General features: G+C 40.9%; 1 protein-coding gene and 1 pseudogene across 2 annotated transcripts in view; one reads left to right on the top strand and one right to left on the bottom strand.

The window, feature by feature from the left end:
• Nucleotides 1–7,123: 7,123 nt before the first annotated feature.
• IFRD2 (interferon related developmental regulator 2) overlaps nucleotides 7,124–25,824 on the bottom strand; it is a 69,617-nt gene continuing 50,916 nt past the window's right edge. For both annotated transcript variants that reach the window (XM_033926533.1, XM_033926534.1), the window contains 3 exons: nucleotides 22,712–22,840; nucleotides 22,233–22,328; nucleotides 7,124–8,949 (listed from right to left, as the gene is read on the bottom strand). In XM_033926533.1, the coding sequence (XP_033782424.1) occupies nucleotides 8,869–8,949; nucleotides 22,233–22,328; nucleotides 22,712–22,840 (306 nt within the window). In that variant the 3' untranslated portion in view covers nucleotides 7,124–8,868. The remainder of the gene's footprint in view (nucleotides 8,950–22,232; nucleotides 22,329–22,711; nucleotides 22,841–25,824) is intronic.
• LOC117351348 lies at nucleotides 9,497–10,243 on the top strand (annotated as a pseudogene).

The raw sequence follows: 25,824 nt of genomic DNA on the forward strand, positions 1-25,824 counted from the left end.
AGAACTAGTATCAGCACCCTTCTTGATTGGGGTGCTAGGCAGTTGCCTAGACCCTGCCCAGATGATGGCAAGAGGATCATATAAACTAGTATTTTTTTGTCGTGGCTGGGGCCAAGCAAGCTAGTTTCAGACTGTCCACTCACACACTAATGTGGACCCCACCAGATGTTAAAACTCCAGACTTGAACTTTACTCTCTCCGTTGATGAAAGATGTGGTTTTATTTACATAGGATATCCTTTACTTCGCTCCTCTGTTCACAAAAAGGTGTTACAAAAATAAAACTTAAAACGCTTCTCTACACAAGGTAGGCTGATGGTATTCAGATGGTAAAAAGCACAGCTCTTAATTAGTACAGTTCATATCAGATGTCGGTGCTGCTCATGCAGATTATATGCAAAACATGATGCCTTTGCTGTAGTAGACTGGTACCAGTATCCTTGTTTCAAGTTTAAGTTTATTCAAATTTGTGATCTCGCCTTATCTGTAATCATATCCGGGCCTAGTTCTTTTTACCTTTGCCAGAGATGTAGGTTCTGATAAGAGTCTAATATGGGCTACCTGGATAGTACCCGAGGTTCCCCTTAACTCCTTCCAATGAGACACCATAGCATGAGAAGGGTCCCTACACCTTTTCACTAAAGCACGTCAGCACCGGGTTTGCACTGGTTCTTGCCTCTGATTCCTTGCTCCTAAAGCAAGTGCTTCTAATGTCTAACCTAGGTGATATAAGACAGGCTGAATCCATAACTCTCAGGTGTGGTCAGTGACAGGAGCATGTGTGGTCAGTGACATAGACCACATTGGTGCTAAAAAGCAGAGCTTAAATGTTGTTGGGGGGTGTAACCTATGGCTACTAGCACACCCCTTCCTTAAGAAAATTCAAAAACTACCTTTGCTTCTAATTGGGTCTAATTCCAGTAGTAACCAGAAACTTTGATATGAGCTCCTGACGGCTACATCATTGTTTGTCAATTGTTCACTATTGTTTGTAACTTTGATTAATTGTTGTGAACCGCCTAGAACTCCCTGGGTATGGCGGTATACAAAAATAAAGTTATTATTATTATTATTATTATTACTCGTGCCATAATGTCTGCGAGTCCCTTTGAATTCCCCCCTCAACTCCCCTTCACAAAGCAGGTGCAGGCAGCTTAAACAGGGAGGGGGAACCCAAGGTCAAAAGTGCAGCTCGCTGAAAGAAGAGCAATGGCGCTACTAATGTATTTTTTGCAAAACCACTAAGGAAAGCTGCCAGCTCTCACTGACTAGGAACTGCAAACTTTCAGGAATAGCCAGGAGAAATATGCACACAGCACTATACAGTACTGCATACTTTCTCTTACTGTTACACTATGACTCAAGATTCTTCAGATATATTCTTAAAAAATATATGAGTAGACTGATTATGTTAAGCCAGCATCCTATTTATGGTTATACTTTTGAGGGATCTTTTTTGCAGAGTGGAAACTTCCCTGACACAGCAGTGGTTGGGGGCTGCGAAACACTGACAGGGTCGAAAGACTGGAAATAGTGTAAAAGATCTCTTGAGCTGTTTCAAATGTGAAAAGTTGATTTTTCTATTATGACATTGTAAAGGATTTGCCTTTTTTGAAGAGATTATGCAGGATTCCTCAGTAAAATATTTATAGAGAAAAATACGAAGTACAAAACTGAAGCTTTAAACTAAGCACCAGATGGGAGGCTTTTTATTTATATATATTAGCTTTCAAATGTAACTACAAACATAATGATATGTCAATGTATAATATATCAATGCAACAACACACACATTGCAATAATATAATCAGTATAAATGTAAACATTGTAACAATACTAAAATATAATCAACCCCCTCCCTACATCATCTTCCCTCCCCTTTCCCAGAACTGCTTAAAAAAAAAAATATCAACAATCAAAACACAACTTCTTGCTGTTGGAGATAACGTGTTTAAAAACTGTTGCCTTCTTGGTTTCCCATTCAAAAAGAGACACTTTCCATCATTAAAGGATGAAGCATATTGGAATGCCAATGACTATAAGTAGGTCTAATCCAAAGAGAAAGAATGACCTTCGTGGTGGGAGGTTTTTATGCCAGTGACTGAAGAAAGGAGCTTTGGACGATCACATGATTTTTCTATGATACTCCTGTGCATTTCGGAGGCTTTTCCTAGCCTTTGGTTTGCTTAAATGGGTAGTATGAGGTGATAACCTAGCTACCGTATTTTCACGCAAATAACGCGCACCCGTATAAAACGCGCACACGGGTATAGCGCGCAGAAATCACGATGATATGTACAAAAACTTTGGTATACCGCGCTCACGGGTATACCGCGCATGCTGCCCGACGCTCCTTTCGCCCGCCCTGACTTTCCGTGCGCTGTCCCGACTCTCCGTTCACCCCCCCTGACTTCCGTGCACTGTCCCCCCTTGAAGGTCTGTCCCCATCCTGAAAGCCTGATGCCCCCCCCGACGTCCGATACATCCCTCCCCCCCGAAGGACCGCCGACTCCCCAACAATATCGGGCCAGGAGGGAGCCCAAACCCTCCTGGCCACGGCGACCCCCTAACCCCACCCCGCACTACATTACGGGCAGGAGGGATCCCAGGCCCTCCTGCCCTCGACGCAAACCCCCCTCCCCCCCAACGACCGCCCCCCCCAAGAACCTCCGACCGCCCCCCCAGCCGACCCGCGACCCCCCTGGCGACCCCCACGACCCCCCCACCCCCCTTCCCCGTACCTTTGGTAGTTGGCCGGACAGACGGGAGCCAAACCCGCCTGTCCGGCAGGCAGCCAACGAAGGAATGAGGCCGGATTGGCCCATCCATCCTAAAGCTCCGCCTACTGGTGGGGCCTAAGGCGCGTGGGCCAATCAGAATAGGCCCTGGAGCCTTAGGTCCCACCTGGGGGCGCGGCCTGAGGCACATGGTCGGGTTGGGATCGCGGGTCGGCTGGGGGGCGGTCGGAGGTTCTTGGGGGGGGCGGTCGTTGGGGGGGAGGGGGGTTTGCGTCGAGGGCAGGAGGGCCTGGGATCCCTCCTGCCCGTAATGTAGTGCGGGGTGGGGTTAGGGGGTCGCCGTGGCCAGGAGGGTTTGGGCTCCCTTCTGGCCCGATATTGTCGGGAAGTCGGCGGTCCTTCGGGGTGGGGGTGCGAGTGGTCCTGCCGGGGGGGTGGGGGATGTATCGGACGTCGGGGAGTCGGCCGGGCAAGAGGGCTTGGGCTCCCTCTTGCTCCGATCGTGGATGCGGGTCGGGTGGGAGCGCGTGCGAGCGGTCGTTCGGGGTGGGGGTGCGAGTGGTCCTGCCGGGGGGGGGGGGGGGGGGGGATGTATCGGACGTCGGGGAGTCGGCCGGGCAAGAGGGCTTGGGCTCCCTCTTGCTCCGATCGTGGATGCGGGTCGGGTGGGAGCGCGTGCGAGCGGTCGTTCGGGGTGGGGGTGCGAGTGCGAGTGGTCCTGCCGGGGGGGGGGGGGGATGTATCGGACGTCGGGGAGTCGGCCGGGCAAGAGGGCTTAGGCTCCCTCTTGCTCCGATCGTGGATGCGGGTGCGGGTGGGAGCGCGTGCGAGCGGTCGTTCGGGGTGGGGGTGCGAGCGGTCCTGCTGGGGGGGTGAGTCGGGCGGGGTGGGAACTATGTTTTAAAACTTTTGTATACCGTGCTCACGCATATAACGCGCGAGGGGTATGCGCGGTAGGTAAAAACGCGTATAACGCGCGCGTTATATGCGTGAAAATACGGTAAGTTATTAGTGGGTATAGTATTTTGTATGTGAACTTTTGTTAATGTTGGGATAACAACCTACTATCCCTAATAAATTTGGTTTTAACATAATGCTATACTGGATTAGACCAAAGTTTTATCAACCTGTTTTCAACCAGGTCACAAGAGTAATTCCTTGTTACTTATACTCGAGGATAAGCAGTGGCTTTCTGACCAGTTAATGCTGTAAAAATACAGAATAGTGTAATATTACAACTGCCTGATTTCCTGGGGAGATGCCTACATTTGTCCAAGAGTCACATTTAACCCCTTCCCCTCAGCTGTCAGGAGTTTCAGAACGCTGCAAAAGCTTTAAATGTCACCTTCCTACTAGAGAATGACACAGGAACTCATTTTCCTGTCCCTGTCCTCATCTTCTCAAGCCTCAAACACTTTAAAATCATAAGTGTTCGAGGCCTGTGCGGTTAAGACAGAGCTTAAAGGAATGGGACAGGGACAACGACAAAACTTGCAGGGACGGGGCAAGGAAATTGAGTTCCTGTGGGGACGGGGACAAATTTGTCCCCGTGACATTCTCTACTTCCTACCAAAGAAGATATTTGACTTCGTACTGCCCAACTAGACTTCTTAGATCATCAGATTAGAGAATGACAAGGGGACAGGGAACTCGTTTTCTCATCCCAGCAAGTTCCTTTTCTGTCCCTGCCTCAATCCTGCAAGTTCTTGCCTCATCTGCACAAGCTTCCAACACTTTAAAATCATAAGTGTCCAAGACAGAGCTTACAGGAATGGGTCAGGGACAGCAACAAAACTCACTGGGATGGGGAAAAATTTGTGCCTGTGTCATTCTCTACTTCTGATCAAATCCGCTTCAGTGTGCACACCTTCCAGGCAATCATTTGTGAGCAAATTAGCAGCCTTTTTTAAAATCAAAAGCTGACAACATCAGAATTGATACTAATAAGGTTCATACCGCTAATAGCATAGAATACGAGTAGGTCACAGTGCAGACCGGAGCTGTCACAAATAAAAAACCCAGCAGACAGGTATTGATTTCACTTCATCCCAATCGCAGAAACAGAGCTAAAGAGATTACTAAAGAAATACACCAAATCCCATCAAGTGCTCATCAGATGCATGTCCAACATTACTACTAAAAAATCTATCTAAAATGTATTATAACCATCTGCTAGGTTGACTGAATGATTCACTAAAAAAGGGAAACTTTTCCAAGCAAAGTATTCCTATTCCAAAGGACCAAAAAGGAGACATGAGCGATATCAAGGACTTCAGACCAGTACCTTCAATTCCACTACATGTCAAACTAGCAGAACGTGTGGTAGCCACTCAAATTACAGAATATCTGGAACGCCATAGCTATACATTCAGACAACAAGTTCTTGTGTTACAATTTTACCTAGCTAGTACATTGGATGTGGTTGACCAACCGTTCCTATTATTGATTCTAAACATTCTAGGGACTGGTGGTAAGGTTGGAAGGATTTCCGACAAGTAGATCTTACAGTGTAAAAATGAAGAAATATCCAAAGAACGGACAGCATTAGGCAGACTGCCTCAAGGCTCACCACTTTCCCCCAATACTCTTTAATGTATTGATGTCAACGTTGGGATACTTCTTGGACAAGAAAGGGCTAACACACTTTTCCTACAGATAACATTACAATATGCCTTCCTTTCTACAAGCTGAAAATATGGACTAATAATCCCTCATATATAGCATTTTCAACACGTGTATAAAGTATTGTGTACTTAATATAATATAATGTACTTTACATATGCTCAGAGACTCAAAGCCCTTCTAGAGATGTGATCCCCATTGAAGGACTTATCACCCAATCACTGTATATGTGTTCAATCTTAATGAAAAACTTGAACATCAAAAAATAAACAAACACTTATCTTAAAGACATCTGGAGGGTCCCGATGCAGACCATGTTTCGCTGTCTTCCTCAGGGAACCCCAATAAAGTTCTTTATATACTTGTTAATCTCTATAGGTGAATGCGATTCAAAACTCATCTGTATATTTTTGCTGTTACTGAGGTCGTCTATGAGAGTAATAACATTGTTTAAATTAATATAATCTTCTAAAAACTATCTTATAAACAATTACTCATGTATAATTCTTATATTCAGTAAAACCTTGGATTGCAAGTAACTTGGTTTGCAAGTGTTTTGACAGACAAGCAAAACATTTTATTAAATTTTAACTTGATATACAAGCAATGTCTTGCAATACAAGTACTTACAGTATACACACATCACAACTGAGCCGATGGTTCTTCTCCCTCTGACACTACAAGAGTGTAGCGACTGTTCTAAACGAACAAAGTCTTGCAATACGAGTACATACAGTATACATGTGTCATCTTCACAACTGAGTCGATGGTTCTTCTCTCTCTGACGCTACGGGAGTGTAGTGACTGTTCTAAATGAGCGAGGTCTTGCAATACGAGTACGTATAGTATTTTGTATTCAAGTTTTTGGGTTGTGGAACAAATCATCTGAGTTTCCATTATTTCTTATGGGGAAATTTGCTTTGATATACGAGTGCTTTGGATTACAAGCATGTTTTCGGAACAAATTATGCTCGTTAACAAAAGTTTTACCTTTTAGTGAGGCCATTAAACAAACAAACAAAAATCCCATTACATAAAATACAAGAGACAGATGACAGTATCCAATATACAGTGTTCCGCTGCGAATTCGCATTTCGCGAATCACTGTCTGCTCCAACCACCTCTTCCTGTAGTAAAGTCGGGCTACACCAATCAGGAGCTGTGTGTCAAAGCATTTGCGGTTTTTCAAAATTTGCGGGGGTTCCTGAAACAGAGCCCCCGTGAATTTTGGGGGAGTACTGTATTACATCTATGAATGAATGCTGGGAAATCTTATCCTGAGTAGCATAGTATTTGATTTGACAAACTTTATAGCGAGTACTCCTGAAACCAAAGGCAAATGTGATGAGGAAAAAAAAAAAATCAGAAGATCTGAAACACCAATTAGAAGAATTTTGATGCTTTTCACCCCACTGATCAATCTTGCCACTGTAGCTTAGAGGTTTGGCTCAACCAATGGACCAGGACACCGGTGAAAGAGGTACCTTCAAACTTTTAGAGGAATAGATGCCAACTGGGATTTTGGTGCTCTTTATCACCAGCACTATGAGATAGTGCCTCATCTGATCCAGCAGGAGGGGGAGGTCTTGAAAGAGTGGGGGAAATAGCGGATTATAGATGGGGAGGTGTATTGCCAAATCAACACTTGGCTCAAGGCACCACCGTCCCTGTGCAACACTTTCATAAAAATGATGGCTATCAAATACGGAACTCGGATGCCATCAGAAATCAGTAATGAGGAACATAACACACAATAAGAAAGGAAACTGGACAAAAGTTGTTTTATTTCAAGTTCTTGTGTTATGTGGGCTATTTTCTTTTGTAAACAAACAATTTTGAGACACTAGGCAGGATAACAAATGAAAGTTTTCAAATTGGAAGCTATATTTTGGATGTAGGCCACAAACCACAATCCCTTCCTTAAAGCAGCAGACCTAACAATTGTCGGTATAATGATTGCAACATTAGTGGGCTGTTGGCACAAAGCAGCAGCATGACCCCATTGCACAGAAGAGGCATAAGCTGCGACGGGCGCTGTGCAAGGTACCACTTAAGTGTGTAAAAACACTAGTCACGCAACACTGGATGAAAACCAAGAGATATACAAACTGCTAACTGCAACATTCTTATACATTAAGAGGTAGATGGTTTATTTTCTTGGATTTGTTTAGTGTGTGCACGGTCAAGCAATATTGGCTTTATGGCCCAATGATGCTCTGAATTAAGAACATTTTCATGATGAGATCTCACCAGAGTTACCTGGCTACGAAGGCGTTACACCTGGCTAGATACTTTGGGATGGAAACTCCAGCCTTAAAAAGTGGCTAAAGGCATCTGCAGATTTCCAGCCAGATTAAAGAGAGGCATTCTCGGGGGAGTGGTTTAGGTCTGGGATGTTACTCTTGCAACTGTATTTTCAAATGTGTACTTTTGTATTTTACCCAGCAGGGGTAAATTTTGCACACACACTCCATTTTTCAATTAAAAACTGAAAGGCAGACATACAAATGTGTCTCTGTAGCTTAGTCCAAATTGCCCCTGAAAGGTTTAAAAATGTCTAAAATCTCCTCCTATTTAGCCATGTCCACCACTGTGTGTTAATACTAAACTGAAGCATCCAAAGAATGGATGCAGTATACACAGCTAAAGAGATAAATAATTAGAAAGGGCCATAATAAAAACAGTTCACATTTTATGTCCAAAAATATGAAAAATAAATATATATTTCTCTTTCATTCTCTTCAAAAGTGTCTCTTTTCCCATGCAATCCTGAGTCAGCGTCCCTCCTTTTTCTTTGCCAAAGATGAGAGAGCAGGAGGCACATCCCTTTGGAGCTACCGGATGTCAATGTAAAAGAGGTATTTAGCAATGCCTCGTCCTTCCACAGGCTCTAGTAAGCTGAAGCCAATCAGGAATGGGACCCCAAACTCAAAACCACCACCACAGAATTTAAACCACATGATCAGTACAGGTCAGGTCATGGACAGTAAACCAGGAAGAGGGACAGGGCCGAGAAGCAGGGAAGGGAAGGGCAGGGAAAGTTAATTTCATCCTGAGGAACACAGGCAGTATAGCCAGTTTTGACTATTTAAAGAACAGAATAAAAAGCAGGGATATTTGGCAGGTCTTCCTAAACGAATGTGCATAAAGAGCCAAAAATGGGGACCCAGGCACCTCTAGCTGAGTCAAGTCTCCATAAAAGCAAGGCCCACACACTGCCTCTCACTCCGATTTAAAAGAAGTTCTTAAAATAAAGTCCCCCATGTTATCAGCTGGTCCTGGCCCTATGCTCTATCCTGTAAACAGCATAATTCAATGATTAACAGTCTTCACAACTGTTTTTGTTCTTTTAAATATACACGTTAAAAACCCTTGGAAGTCAGGTGCAGGGGCCCTCCTCGTCTCTTCCTGTGTCACAGTGAGCGGTGTCCAGAGGTCATTGTCCTGCTGAAGGTCAGAGAAGGATAATGTACAAACAAGCATCCTCCAGTGTCTACACTTGCATCTGGTCACATGACATCAGCCCGTTTGTCACGAACTTTACTTCTTGCTTTCGTCCTGGCTTTGAAGGCAGCAGAGTTGTACAAATGCTTAACAAAAAGAACAGAAAGCTTTCATTAATACCATAGTAATGACAAGGGTTAACACTAGATTACCACCACCAATAATTGAATTGGATTTATTATTCCGATATACCACTATTGACACTGTTAAGTGGTATGCAATACACCATTACAACAAATACCACATAATACAAACATACATTACAGCAAAGTGGTAATACAGAGCTGACATTAAAATACAAGCAATCCCCAGATTAAGAACGAGTTCCGTTTCTAAAACCATTCTTAAGGTGAATTTGTACATAACTCAGATCATGTGAGAATCTATGTGTATTTATGTTCTCCTGTACAGTACACAGTCTATAAAGAGAGACACACAAATTCTTCAGAACCTGCAAAATTGTGTAAATGGTAGGTGGGCACCTTTTTTGAGGCTCCTGTTCAACAGAAAAAATACAGGGGACCTTTTCTGGTGAGGAAGGGGATATCAATAATTATTTATAAAAATTTTTTTTTTTTTCCTTTTTTTTCAAGATGGCGCTGGGTTAGGTTGCAGTTATAGTACCTCCCGCCATTTTTCTTTGTTTATGTTTTGTATTTTGTTCTTTTATCATTTTAATTTGGTTTTATTATTTTTAATTTACTATTACATCTGCTGTCCATCAGTTCGCTCGCCCGCCTAGTGACATGTCGCTGGCGGTGCCCGAGAAGCAGCAGGTGCGACTGGTGTTCCTGGGGGCGGCCGGGGTAGGCAAGACGTCCCTGATCCATCGCTTCCTGCTTGACGCCTTCGATCCCGAGCACCGGAGGACGGTGGAGGAGCTTCACTGCCTAGAGTAAGAGGAGCGCGGGGGCCCGAAGGTCCGCCTGGAGATCCTGGACACCAGCGGCAGTTACTCGTTCCCAGCCATGCGGAAGCTCTCCATCCGCCGCGGCGACGCCTTCGCCCTAGTCTACTCGATCGAGGACGCAGAGTCCCTGGAGAGCGTCCGGAGCTTGAGGGCAGAGATCGCGGCCCTGCGAGAGGACCGGCTGCCCCCCGTCGTGGAGGTGGACAATAATGGTGGACCGGGAGGCGGAGAGGAAGGTCTCGGCCTAGCAAGCATTGGCCACAGAGGATGGGGAGTGGGGCGGCCTCCACGTGGAAGCCTCAACCAAGGAGAACCGGCAGGTGTTGGAGGTCTTCCGGCAGCTCCTGCAGCAGATCGATGTGCCCGGCCGCTGGAGCCCGGCCCTGCACAGGAGAAGAGAGACCATCCCCAAGGAGAAGGGCCCCTCCAAACCCCCCCTGAATAAAACCAACAGCTCTAGCATCTGCTAAAAAAGGGGGGTGGGCGGAGTGCACTGAAACCCCCCAAGACAGATTTACATGTCTATTTGTATAGTTTTCATTTAAAATTTCTTTAGAATTCTATTGTTTAACTGTTTCTCTTTCCATTCTATTCATATGCCTTCCTCTACCTTTTCTTTTTTCCTCATTTCTAATGTTTATTTTTCTTTTTACATTTCTATATTTGATTTAATTCTTAAAATTATTTTCTATTTAATTAGTTTCTTTCCATTACATTATTATTTTGGAATATACGTTTTTGTTTAACAGTATGGTATTGAGAGTTCAATGCATTCTTGTTAGGATGCTTCATATCTCATTTTTTCCTCTATCTTTATTTTCCTCTCTATTATTTTGCTAATTTGTTTGTTCTTTGGTACTTTAGTTAGATTATGAGCCTTTGGGACAGTAAGGGAATTTCAAAGTACCTATTCTTTATTTATTTATCTTATTTTTATTGTCTATTTTCTGTAAACCGCTTAGAATCCTAACGGAATTTAGCGGTATATAAGAAATAAATTACATTACATTACTTATCTTATGCAATATTTATGCTCCCAATAAGCCAGATGTAGGATTTTTTTTTATTTTTTATGATTTTGAATCTACTTATTAGTTTTGGGGACATTCTTATTGTACTGGGGGGAGACTTCAATTAAGTGTATGATTCTGCATTAGATAGATTTATCTCTGCAGGTAGGGAATCTACGAAATTATCGAAGGGCTGCTGTTACTATGTACATCAGACAGAGATTACATTCCACTATGTCATAAGAACATAAGCCGTGCCTCTGCTGGGTCAGACCTGAGGTCCATCATGCCCAGCAGTCCGCTCACATGGTGGCCCATCAGGTCCAGGACCTGTATACTAGCCCTCTATCTATACCCATCTATCCCCTTTTCCTTCAGGAAATTGTCCAATAACTTCTTGAACTCCAATATCGTACCCTGTCCTATCACTCCCTCTGGAAGCGCGTTCCAGGTGTCCACCACCCGCTGGGTGAAGAAGAACTTCCTAGCATTGGTTCTGAATCTGTCTCCTTTTAATTTTTCGGAATGCCATCTCGTTCTTGTAGTTGTTGAAAGTTTGAAGAATCTGTCCCTCTCCACTTTCTTTGTGCTCTTCGTGATCTTATCCCCTCTAAGTCTCCGCTTCTCCAGCGAAAAAAGCCCCAGTCTCTCTAATCTTTCAGCATATGAAAGGTTTTCCATACCTTTTATCAAACGCGTCGCTCTCTTCTTCCGGTCCAGACTAAATTATCTTTTAACAACAAGAGATCTTTTATCAGAGGTTACAAGAGCACTGATTGGGCCTATAGAGATCTCAGATCATGCTTGAGTGGAATTACAATGGAATTGGACAGATGTACAGTGCTCCCCCGCGAATTTGCGGTCCCGGTCATTCACAGTATTTTCTGACCGGAAACAACCGGGCAGGAGAGGGCAGCCGGAGCGCCAGCGAGTGAAGGAAATCACTCGCGGTATGCTCCAACCTCCTCTTCCTGTACTAAAGTCAGCTCTTGATTGGTGAGGCCCGACTTTAGTACAGGAGCATACCGCAAGTGATTTCCTTCACTCGCTGGCACTCCGGCTGCCCTCTCTTGTCTCCCCTATTAAAAAACGTATTCGCGGTTTTTCAACATTTGCGGAGGTTCCTGGAACGGAACCCCCATGAATATCGGGGGAGTACTGTAGTAAGAGATAGATGCTGTTTGAGATTTCTATGTCACCTATATAGAGAGCCATTTCTGACCACTTATTTAATAAGTTGCATGATTATCAACATAACAATCAGGAACATCAGGATGACCCCATTCTTTATTGGGAAACTACTAAGACAGTTTTACGAGGGGGAGATCATGGGGAATGCTGCTTTTCAGAAAAAGGCATGGTGGATTCTAGAACTTTGCAGCGCACGAAGATGGCTGGGTAGAGGATTAGCTCTGTTGTGACAGGCAAATTTTATTAAGATTTTGGCAGTTAAAATTAAAGAAAAGTGAAGGAAAAGAGAGAATTGAAGTAAGAAATGGCTTCGGGTAAAACTAGTAAAAGTAATCCGGTGAATTCAGGAGCAGGAAGTAAAAAAAGAACAAAAATGGATTCGGTATCCCCGACAGCGGTCCCGTTGCCTCAGGAAGAAATTGATAACAGTGATTTGATGAATGAACTTCAGAAAATTAAAGAAATAGTAAGTGATAACGCTAAAAATATAAAAGTTGTGAAGGAGGAAATAGAGAGTCTGACAAATAGATTGCAGGCAGTTGACTTCAAAATTGAGCAGTTAGAAAAGCATGCTGAGAAATCTGAGGCAGAGATGCTGGTGTGTAAAAAAGATCACAGAGAAATAGAGGCGTTGAAAAAGGATTTTGAAGACTTATCAAATCGTGAAAGAAGGATTAATTTGCGTCTGATTGGGATACCTGAGGGGATTGAGCAGAATGATCCTATTCAATTTGTGACTAATTTTATCCCAAAGATCTTGCCATTTAAAAGTTATTTTCCTTTGGAGATAGAAAGAGCACATCGGATACCGATGAAAAGATCAAATAGTCAGAAGGGTCCCAGTCCACTAATCTTTAAGCTGCTAAGACATCAGCAGGTGGTAGAGATTATAAAGCTGGCTAAAACAAACAAGGATCTTAAATGCCAGGATTCTAAGATCTTTATAGTACCTGACTTTGCAAAAGCTACAACCTACAAAAGAAAACAGCTTTTCGATTTAAGACCTAAACTGAGAGCAATGGGAGCAAGATATGGATTGATATACCCTGCTATTATGAGGGTAACTTATGAGAATAAAACTTATAATTTTGAAGAAGCAGGCAAATTACAGGAATTTCTAGATCAATATAATTTGCCTATGGTTTCATGAAAGTATTTAGAAAATGTAATAAATAATATACTTAGATTATTTTTGGTTTATATTTTTGAGTGAAAATTGAAAGATATTTTATAAAGAAGGAAAAAGTGGAAAAAAAAAATAGAAAAGGAGAAAAATATTTTCTAGAAAATTGTTGAGGTTAGATTAAAGGGGGATCAACATTTCAAACAAGATTTAAAGAATAGAAATGAAAAATTTTAAAGAGACAATAAGAAAAGAAGAAAAGAAGATTTTGACAAGGTAAGAAGAGGGATGGAGCATATAGGAAGTGAAAAAAATATGAGGAACAATTATAAGATTTGGATGGTTTCTTAATGTGAGTTTATAATTTGCATTTGAGCGTGACTGAGATAATAATATGAGGACACATAAATGCTGCATTGGAGAAATGTGGGAACTTAGAATATAATAAGATGAAAAATACAAAAGACTATTGATGTAAAGAGAAGAAGATGTGAAGATGGACTGATGGAAATGACTTGAGCATTATTTAGATTTACAATTTGCATCTGAAATTGACTGAGATATAAGGATGATGTTGCAAAAATACTTTATTGGAGAAAGATGAAATAGCAATCTGCAAGAAGATGGAATAAGAGACTGAAACAGCAGGATGAAGATGTACAAGTGTTACAGTTGTGCAGAATGGAGAATAGACTGTAATAGATTGAAGATGCAATGAAAATTAATGAGAGTTTTAAAAAAATATGAGGTCTGCTTGGTTGAAATGTTTGATCCTTCTTTTGATGTAAGGTTAAAAAAAAAAAAAAGAATATTATAGGATGGAGTGATATATGTTCCATTGAAGTTGTGAGAAACTTAAGTTATACAAAAAAATAAAATAAAATAATAATATTAATCTTGGGGGGTATATATTGTAAGAAATGGTTTCCGAAATATTGGGTATATACTTTTATAAATATATTAGAGGTATAGGATGGAAGAATGTTTGGAAATTTGAATGAGAGGGGAAGTATATAATAAAGAATTATAGTAAATATGGGTATTTAGGGTATTGAAGAATGGATTGACTGCAGGAGAATTTAGTGTTGGTTGTTTGAAAGATTAGAGAAAGAAAAATGAGTATGTTATTGCCTGTGGGGAGTTTATTTTTGCTCAGTAATATGTGCGTTTCGAAGTTTGCATTTGTGTTAGGGGAGGGGAGGGTGGGGTAGGGAATAGGGGGGATGGGGAAAGAGGGGAGGGGGAGACTCATATATTGGTTTAAGGAAAAAGAAAAAATGTATATTTTATGTTTGAGTGGATTATATATGTATTTTATATTTTATTTGTAAAATGGGTTTTAAAATTTTTTCTTTGAATGTAAATGGCCTTAATCACCCTATAAAAAGGAAAAAGGTATTGGAATATATTAAACAAAATATAGATATATGTTTCTTGCAAGAGACACATTTGTCTGGAACAGAGTCTATGAAGCTGACAGATAAGTGGATAAAACAATGTTTATTTGCACCAGCGGTAAAAAAGAAGGCAGGAGTTGCAATATTGATTAATAAAAAATGTCCAGCAACATTTAATATGGTTAAGGCAGATCCTCAAGGAAGGTGGTTACTTGTTGACATGAGCATGGGCAGTAATACAATGGCGTTACTAAATATATATGCACCTAATTCGAATCAAAGTGAATTCTTTAAATCTCTACAACAATTAGTTTTACCACTGGCTACTACTAATTTAGTGGTGGCTGGGGATTTCAATGCTGTTATAGATCCAATAATGGATAAAAAGCCTAGTAGAATAATGAAATCAATGGGATTAGATAATTTAGTACAAGTATGTAATTTAAAAGATATATGGCGTATTCTTCATTTTAATGATCGGGAATTTACATTTTGTTCACATGTTCATCAATCGTTCTCAAGAATTGATTATATTTTTGTTTCAGATCAGATGGTACAGCAAGTTATAAAAGCTGACATAGAACCAATAGTAATATCTGATCATGGTGGTATATGGATAGAAGTTAACTTAGTAGATCCAGATAATTCCAAACCTGTATGGAGGTTTGATAATACATTGCTTGCTGATTCTAAATTTTGCACAGAATTTCAAAATAAAATAAATGAATATTTTAGACTTAATGATTTAGAGGAAATTTCGATTGGAATTTTATGGGATGCTTTCAAAGCAACTATGAGAGGACAAATTATATCATATTCTGCATATAAAAAGAAACTGTTAAGAAAACAATATGTGAATTTGGAAAAAGAAATTAAGAATTTGGAATTAAAATTGGTTAATAAATGGGAACAGGAGACATTTCAAATATTGTTAAAAAAAATGTGAATATAATGAAATTTCCTCTGGGTTAGTAAGGAAAGATATTTTTGCTCAGCAGGTGGTGTATTATGGTAGTGCAAATAAGGCTGGAAGATTATTGGCAAATTATTTAAAAGCAAAGAAAAGGAAGGAGAAAATAAGCATAATTAAAGATGAGTTAGGAAATTCTCATTCTCAAATTGGAAATATATTAAAACAATTTTTAAAATATTATAAGTCATTGTATTCTTCGGAGTCTTATTTAAATAAAGAGAAAGATGGGATGGATTTTTTTAGTTTAGTTGAAGGTCCTAAGGTTCCTGATCATATAAAAAGAAGTTTAGATAAACCTATATCATTAAAAGAGTTACAAATGGCATTGAAATCCCTTAGAGTTGGGACCGCTCCAGGTGGAGATGGATTTACAGTAGAGTTTTATAAAGAATTTCAAATTTCCCTATTACCGTATTTATTAAAATTATATCAGGATCAACTGAATAAAGGTTGTATATCAGGCACTATGGCAGAATCTTTAACTATTGTTTTGCCAAAGCCAAATAAAAATCCAACATTGGTTTCAAACTACAGGCCTATATCTTTAATAAATGTAGATGGTAAATTATTAGCTAAGATTTTAGCATTAAGATTGGCTAAAGCTCTTCCGCATATAATAGGAATGAATCAAACTGGATTTGTTGCTCAAAGACACTCTTCTAATAATACTAGACTGGCATTTCAGATGTATTATTTAACAAAACAAATTAATGATCCGGCTTTTTCGGTTTCACTAGATGCTGAGAAGGCTTTTGATCATGTAGAATGGAGTTTCATGTATCAAGCTATGGAATGGTTTGGTATTGGATCCGTATTTATACAAATGATACAAGCATTGTACAGCTCCCCAACTGCTCGCTTATATATAAATAATAATTTTTCGGATGCTTTTAAGTTGCAGAGGGGAGTTAGACAAGGTTGTCCATTATCTCCTTTGCTCTTTGATATAGTTCTTGAACCCTTATTATTAGCTATTCGACAGGCAAAGGACATACAGGGTATTCCATGTGCTGGAGTGGAATATAAAGTATCTGCTTATGCAGATGACATCTTGCTTCATTTGAGGAATCCGGAAACAACAATCCCATGTCTACTGAAGGTCATAGATACATTTGGAAAATTCTCAGGATACAAAATAAATTGGACTAAATCAGAGATTTTACCTTTAAATGTGCATTGTACAAAAGGTATACTTGATTCTTTCCCTTTTATATGGAAAGAGGATGGAATAAAGTACTTAGGTATTTGGCTGAATAAAACACTTGAAGAGACTGAGAATAAATGAAAAATTTTTATTACAAAAAGTTACAGAGTTGTGTGAGCAATGGAATCCTTTACATTTGTCCTGGTGGGGAAGAGTACAAACTGTTAAAATGATGATTTTGCCTGTGGTTTGCTATCAATTGGGAATGATACCAGTGTTTTTTCAGGGGTCTTTCTATAAAAAATTAAATAGTATTCTGGTTAAATTTATTTGGCTGGGTAAAATTGCAAGAGTGGCTTTAGTGTCTTTGCAAAGACCAATTGAGGAGGGTGGGGTAAATTTTCCCAATTTTTATAGGTATCATCAGGCCTATATCATGCGCCAAGGTATGTATTGGTTCCTCCCAGAGCTTTTGGAACAATTACCAGAGTGGTTAAGGGTGGAGAGATCACTTATCTTTCCACTTAGGCTTGATCTTTTGCTTGGTATAAAGGTGCCTAGAATACGTAAGGACAATAGAGTATTAATGGATACTTGGAAAACATTAAGGTTTGTAGACAAATTAACTACTGATTCTATTTTAAAATCGAAACAACAGACTATTTGGGTAAACTCCAAGATACAAATAGGCGGGTTTAAGGTTGTCTGGAAAGATTGGATTAAAGCAGGTATAAGATCATTAACGGAAGTAATTGATAATGGTAAGATGCTTGAATTTTCACAATTGCAACATAAATATGGTCTGAATAAAAAACAAAGTTATAAGTGGTTGCAATTGAAGCAGGCTATTCAGGTGGGGTTCCCTGAATGGAAATCTTTAAATGATCATTACAGCTTAGAATTCTTATGTTTCCAGGCAGATTTTCTGGGTCACCAGGCCGCAAAGTAGTATAAAATTATATCTAATTATTTGAATAAGAAGCCTAAAAATGGATTAAGAGATATTTGGAGCATTGAGATTAAGCATCAGATTAATGCATCTCAATGGCCACGTATTTGGTCTTGGAGAATTAAAGGTACGATGTCAGCATCTATTAGGCAAACATGGTTCTTTTTGTTGCATAGAGCATTCTGGACCCCTACTAGATTACAAAAATTAGATTGCTCTAAGTCTAATAGATGCTGGCATTGTAAAATTGAAGTTGGAACTCTAGACCATCTTTTATTTTATTGTCCATGTATTCAGGCATTTTGGATATCAATATGGGATCAAGTTAATATGTTGATGGAGAGTCATGTGGCTTTATCCTATGACACAGTGATTTTTGGAATGTGTATGAGGGCCAAATGCCAAATATCTGCAGCAAACAATAAATTATTGTTGATTCTTACGGGAGTGGGAATTCAACAGATAACAACTAATTGGAAAGACTGTTCTAGATTGAATTGTAATTTTTGGTGGAACTCAGTTTGTCATATGTATAAGATGGAAAGATTTTTTGCGATACAGAGGGGGTATTTTAAAAGATTTCAAGAGGTGTGGAGGCCATTAATTGAATATTATAACGAGTAAAGTTTATTCTTTTTCCTTAGGGGATAATATATAGAAATGGGATGGGATGGGAGGGATAGGGAGGGAAAAATATTGGAAAGATGTTGTTATGAAAAATAAGGAGATATATGTAATAGGATGGGATATTTACTGTTGTGCATTACTGGGTATAATAAAATGTTTAAAGTGTTTGAGGAAGAAGGATGGGGGGAGGGACAGATTTCATGTCAGATTAATTGTATTATCAAAAAGGGATGTATAATTATATATAAATTTGGAAGGAATATTTTATTGATATGGAAAAGGGTGGGAGGTGGGGGGGAATAAAAACATGTATAATAATATTGTTTAAGAATGCCAAGTGTGTTATGTAAATTAATTGTAATAATACTGTACACTTGTTGAAAGAAATAAAAAGGAATAAAGATTTAAAAAAAAAAAAAAAAAAAAGAAAAAGGCATGGTATCGAGAAATCTTAAATTTAGAACGCAGGATGACTTTTGAGAAATCTCACACTTTAGTCATCAAGTCTCAGCTGCTAGAAATACAATAAGCGTAGAATGAGTTGCTCCATCAGAGAACAGAGAGAACGATGTCCCATTACAAATACCAACTATATTGATTTGCAAATAAGAGTAGTGGATTATTGGCTTATTTGGTAACACAACAATCAGGTCCCACTAATATAGCCACACTGAGGGATGCACAAGGTAGACTACAATATCAGTATTTCTCAACTCGGTCCTGGAGTAACCCCCTTGCCAGTCAGGTTTTCAGGATTATCCACAATGAATATGCATGAAATAAATTTGTAGTCCAGGGCTCTGACATCATCACAACTAGTCAGAAATTTTCATCTATTTTATGTCCTTGCCTAATTCGCTTAGCCCTCTCACATAATTTGCTGTATTTGTGCTGGGGGGACATGCATCAGGGCATCTTCCAGAATCCTGCAAGTCATGGGCTGTATGTCCTGCCACTGCAGGATATGAGAATTCTGCCCACCCAGGGGCTTCGAATCCAGCCTCTGCAGCATACACAGGCACCACTGGCCTGGAAAGCGAGAAGTTTACAGTACTGCCATTAAGTCAGCTAGTTTCTTTTTTCTGTATTAGGAAGGGCCCAAAAAAATGTATGCACACTTCAATCCCTGAGGACACTATACTCAATGTTGTTCGTGCCGTAGCTCACCGAAATCAGAACTGTATGGATGCTAATGGTGACTACTTTGACCACCTAATATGATTGTAGAAGTTAAACATAGTAAAGCTTTTATGCAGATATTTTTTTCATGTTGAAGTGTGTATACAGTCGACTCCACCTAAATGCACGTCGGTTAAGCGCACGCTTCGGTTATCCGCACCCTACCACCACGGTCCAGTTTTTTTTTTACATTAAAGTCAATGGACGTAAACTCCGGATATTTGCAATTCAGATAAGCACACACTCCGCTTATGCACACTGGTGTCATAGGTCCAACCTCTATTCTTTCACGTTACGTTCACTCCAGTTAAATGCAATCATGTTCTGACTGGGAGGAAAGCCAGGAAAGCAGATCAGATTGGCCACAATGGCTAGGCTTCACACAGCAGCTTAAACACTGGGACAGCTGGGAAAGTGAGTACTCCGCTTCCACTCAAGCTATAAGGCATAGCTTTCCTGTACTTTAGGCTCCAGCAGCCCACGCGCCATATTTAAATTGAGCCGGCTTAACTCCCCCCTCCCCACTTCTATTAAACACACACTCCGTTTAAGCACACATGGCGACCTGGTCCGAAGGGCATGCATTAAGCGGAGTCAACTGTACATTGTTTGGGCTCCTCTGTATTGATATGAATATATTTACTATATTGCGGTTAACAATTTTAGTATCATACCAAATCAACACAAAATTACTGGACTGAAAGCCTCTAAAAACCTTACTGTGAGCTAGCATTTTAAACCAGAGGAAATTTATACCCTAAACTTTGGAAAAGCAGTAACCGCAACTCTTCCAGATTCATTTCAAAAGAAGGACCAATCCTTGCGCAAAAGCTAGTCTTATCAAATAACATCTCTGAACAGTGATCAGACTCTTCTTTCAAAATGAAATGAATGTTACTGGTTTGAAATACTTGTTCACAGGAAGGATTTTGCAATCTTTCAGTCCAGTTCCAAAATTGTACAATCATCTGCTGAAAGCCTCTTTGGTCTTTATTACGAAGCAGCATTTCAGATCGCAAGAGGTTTAACAGTCTGCTAGGAAGAAAACGTACACGTACAGTATATAATCACACACAGTCATACGTATTTTATATATTATGCATGTAAATTATGACTGCTCACGCTCCACACAAACTCCTCCAATACAAGTACATGTTGGCTCTTAAACGCGATTTCCCCCTACCTCTTTTCTCTGCTACAGGTAGGTACTGTGCAGCAACATTTACACTGTTGCATTAAGCGTATGTTTTAAAATCAGAAGTGGGTAACCTTGGTCTCAGAGGGCTGCACCCCAGGCGGGTTTTCAAAATTTCCCCAGTTAAAATGCATGCAATGGAGGCAGTGACTACAAATAGATCTCAAGCATATTCACTGGGGAAATCCTGAAAGCCAGACTGGGTTGCAGCCTTCGAGGACAGAGGTTGCCCACCTGTTGTTTTAAACACACAGGGATTGGATAGTATTTCATGCGTGTTTTTACATCTATCAGTTTTCAATGAAAAATTATGTACATATGCTCCTTTTCAAAATTGTCCAAGAAAAGCGTCCCTACAGATATTAGCACTAATACCAGTAACAACAAAATAAGAATAGAGCACATTTGTGTACAATATCTGACTGACCCACTCCCAATTACAGAGTTGCATGGGAATGGGGATTGTGTGAATCCCACAAACACGAAGAAGTTGCCATGGGATTCCCACAAGTGTAGTCAAATTCTCTGGTGACTCCAGAATGAGGCTTGGAATGAACTGAGAAGGGAAACTAGAGCACCAGAATGAGGCTTGGAACACCAAGAGAGGCAGATGGACCACTGGACTGAGGTTTGTTGAAACAGAAGGCTGTGAACAATAATATCATCAACTCCTGTGGGTATGTGTGGGGATGGAATGGATCTTAGTGGGTATAGGTGAAATGGCAAAATTGCTGAAGTTAAAGCACCTACCAGCATCTATACGATGACAATATTGGTGGCCGCCGATCACATGTCAATCACACAATGGCACCGTATACAGAATCATGCCTCTGGGAAAGATGGGCACTAGAAATGTAGCCAGGGTTTTCCAGGCCTATGTTTCTGGCACCTATCTTTGTCATGAATCATGCCTAAGTGGGTGCTTTAGGCCACCTAACTCAACTTCCAACGTTAGCCATGCCCACAGTGGCATTAGGTGGCCTAAAGCACCTATGGAGGCATAATTCACAACCAAGATAGGTACCAGAAACAGAGGCCTGGAAAACCCTGGCCTACCTTTCCAGCGCCTATCTTTCCCAGAGGCATGATTCTGTATACGGCGCCATCGTGTGACTGACAAGTGATCGGCGGCCACCGATATTGTCATCGTATAGATGCTGGTAGGTGCTTTAACTTCAGCAATTTTGCCATTTTAAGTGGCATTTCTTAAATTAACTTAGGCACTGCTAGGGCGCCATTTGTAGAAATTTCCTCCAAAATTTCTATCCTTGGCAACTCTCTACTCCCAATCACAGGTTTTTGAAAACTGCCTTAGCCTCCATGTGTCCCACAAAGGCAGTGTAACTCTGCTTTCTGGCACATGAGTGAGCATTCCTAGCACAAACAGCAAATTATGTGTGTATGCAAATGTAAGGATGTCTCCATATAGTGAAAATCATTTACACCTCTCTCGAGCAGGCATAATGTCAGTGCCTTCAGTCTAGCTCTGATTTCTGCACAACATGTGCTAGTATTTTATAAACACTCGTACTAAAAATGGGTGCCTTTCTGTCCTATTATTAAATGACTCTCTATACATATACAGTAAATGCCATATTTTCCCAGTAACACAAATTAAGAGGCTGTCTGAAACAATGGACTTGGGAGTCTGGCCCAGGCTACTACACTTACCTTCTCTACCCGGGATATCTTACTGGCTTTGATAGAAGCAGCATCCAGCACCAGTGGAGGGCCCAGGTCAAAAATCTCACGCAGCAGCTCATTATTCTGATTGAAAAGTGAAACTTTTATTAATAACACCTCAGCAAAAACAGGCTTTTCCTGCTTAACACCCTACTCTTACACCCAGCTGCCTTTCATTGCTACTCCAAGACAGGTTACTTTGTGTGTCTAAATGCTTTGAAAATGACCCTTTAAATCTCTCACACTCCACAGAGAGACCATCTCCAACCCGCATGAAGATATGACCGATAATGAGGCAGAGGAGGGATTCAGTAAGAAATGATCATCTTATCATAAGAGAAGAGAACAGGGCTATAGTCTTTTTCCTTCATCTTAATAAGCTCTCGTATACTACCCTTTAATATTATACATCTTCCTAGTTCTTGAGACAGGTCTCTGTAAATGTTATACCCTATTCCCTTTCTTACCTGAAGGTGGTGGCGAACCCCTGAGCCGAGCACTTCTTTAAAAGCGTTGTAAGATCTTCTTCTGACCCAGCTGTCTACATACATGCACTCCAAGCCAAACTTTATTGTTTCCTCATGACATTCACTGCTCTGTGAGACACAAAGAAACGGTGGCCAGTGAAGTGCTACCGATATACATGTGCCATATCAACCTCCACTGTGCAGGTATTCCTCACGGCAACCTGATTTGCCAAGTCTCGCAATAATACTCCACAGCATCCTAGAAGCCTCACCCAGTGTGGTCATGTCTCCCAGTAACCCAGACAGCCTTGCACAGCACTGGCATGCTTATTTATTTATTTAATTTGTTTTCTATCCCGTTGTCCCCAAAGGTTAAACATACATAGTTAACAGGTTACAATTTGACATAATTACAAAACAAATTTACAATACAAGGGATGGAGGGAGTGTTGGCCATTAGGAAAATAAATTTTGCAATACTGCTTGGCTGATTTTATTTGGAACATCTATGAGATTAAAGAGTCAAATTTCGTCAAATAATAATGACAGGAGTTGCCATTCAGCATTATCACCAGCAATTGGAAAGATTACACCAGACTTAATTACACCTTCTGGTGGAATTCACTCTGTCATATATATAAAATGGAAAGAATAACTGCCATACAAAAAGGGAATTATAATAATTTCAAAAGATTTGGGGGCCATTGACAACATATTGTAATGATTAGACACCTTTTTTGAACAAAAAGTAGGATATAAGAATGGAAAGGGGGGATGTATAGTTATATTACTGATTCTGCAATATCTTTGAATATAATATATGTATAATATGCTTGAATTATATTGATGGGAAGGGAGGGTGGGAAGGGTCTTAAATTTATGTATTTACGATGATAATAGGAAAGGTTTTCAAGTGTTCTATATGAATCAATTGTTTTATTATTGTACACTTGTTGTGAGTTATAAAAATGAATAAAGATTTTGAAAAAAGGATTCCAGACAGTAATGTGATATGAATGTATGAACTAAGGACCAAGTAGCAGCTTTATAGATCTCATCAACTGGAGTAGAGTGGAGAAAAGCAGCTGAAGCTGCCATACCTCGCACCTTATGGACTGCGATACAACTCCCTAGTTGCAGCCCAGCCTGAGCATAACACAGTGTATCTCAAACTGTGTGCCTCTTGAGATTTCAGGTGTGCCGCGGTACACTGGGGATGAGGAGAGGCACGTCCTGTAGGCAATCAGCGGGTGCCAGCACCTCCTCTCTGGCCCTCTTCCCTTCTGGCACCCCCCACTGGCATCTCAGGGCAAGCCTGGAGGGCCTTCACACACACGCAAACATCGACATGATGATGGCACGCATGCGTGTGATGCCATCACGGCAATATCCGTGCACTTCCAGGGGCCTCGAGCCATGGCCACTACCTTTAGTGTGCTGCAGCTCGAGAAAGTTTGCGGGACACTGGCATTACAAAAATGAGATACAAGGTTGCCAACCAAGTGGAAATAGTTCTCTTCGATACAGGATGTCCCAGCTTGTTAGGATCAAAAGACACAAGGTTGAGGAGATGTTCGATGTGGCTTAATTCTATACAAGTAACAAGCCAAGGCTCGCTTGCAGTCTAGAGTTTGAAGAGCTATTCTCCAGGATGAGAGTGCAGCTTGGGAAAAAAACACTGGAAGCACAATCGATTGATTCAGATGAAATTCAGTGATGACTTTAGGAAGGATCTTGGAATGAGTGCGAAGCACAACCTTGTCATGATGGAACACTGTGAACGGTGGGTCTGCCACAAACGCTTGAAGCTCACTGACTCTTCGAGCAGATGTAAGAGAGATGAGAAAAACCACTTTCCAGGTAAGGTATTCCAGATGAGCTGTAGACAGTGGTTTGAAAGGAGGTTTCATTAGTCAAGCCAGTACTACATTGAGATCCCAAACCACTGGTGGTGGTTTAAGAGGTGGTTTGACATGGAAAAGTCCTTTCATGAATCTAGACACCAAAGGATGAGCAGCGAGAGGTTTCCTGTCAACTGGCCGGTGAAAAGCATCGATAGCACTGAGATGCACTCTAATCGATGGACTTGAGACCAGAATTGGATAAGTGTAGAAGGTAATCCAAGACTGAAGAAACAGATATAGATTCAGCATTCTGCTGATGAAGAGAACACCAGGTGGAAAACTGTGTTCATTTCTACTGATAACACTGTTGCGTAGACGGTTTTCTGGAAGCTTCTAAAATAAGTGACAGGCTGAGAAAGGTGAAGATCAGCTGAAGTCAGCCCAAGAGGTAACAAGGTGTCAGGTGTAAAGACTGAAGATTGGGATGGGGTTGAGTTCCGTGACTCTGCATGAGAAGAGAGGGGAAAATTTGGAGTGGCATTGGTTCCTTGATATTGAGTTGAAGTAGAAGGGAGAACCAAGGTTGTTTGGGCCACCGAGGAGCTATAAGAATCATGGTGGCTTGACAAGCGTCTTGAGGATGACAGGAATGGGAGGAAACACAAAGAAACCTGTGCGTTCAGTACAGTAGAAAAGCATCCGCTTCCAGCCGGTGAGAAAAGTACTGGGGCAACTTCTTGTTGTGAGGGGATGCAAACAGGTCTACCTGAGGAGTCCCCCCCCCCCCACTGAGAGAAGATGTGATGGAGAACTGTAAAGTTGATCGTCCACTCATGAGGCTGAAGAATTCTGCTGAGTCTGTCTGCCAGAGAATTCTGCTCTCTCTGAATGTAGATTGCTTTTAGAAAGATGTTGCGAGCAAGCACCCATTTCCAAATCTTTTGGGCCTCCTGACAAAGAAGGAGAGAACCTGTTCAGTCTTGCTTGTTTATTTAATACATTGCCACTTGATTGTCATGTGGACTAGAAGTACATGACTAGTTAGAAGATGCTGAAAAGCTTCGAAAGCGTAGTAAATAGCTCTGAGTTCCAAAAGATTGATATGATACAGCTGCTCTTGTGGAGACCAGTGGCCCCAAGTACGAAGCCCGTCCAAATGAGCTCCCCAAGCATACATTGACGAGTCCATGGTCAGAACTTTCTGATCAGGCAGAGTGTGGAACAACAACCCTCTGGAAAGATTAGAAGTGTTCATCCACCACTACAGAG

The sequence above is a fragment of the Geotrypetes seraphini genome, chromosome 17 (assembly GCF_902459505.1).
Source record: "Geotrypetes seraphini chromosome 17, aGeoSer1.1, whole genome shotgun sequence".
In the NCBI taxonomy this organism is placed as follows: Eukaryota; Metazoa; Chordata; class Amphibia; order Gymnophiona; family Dermophiidae; genus Geotrypetes; species Geotrypetes seraphini.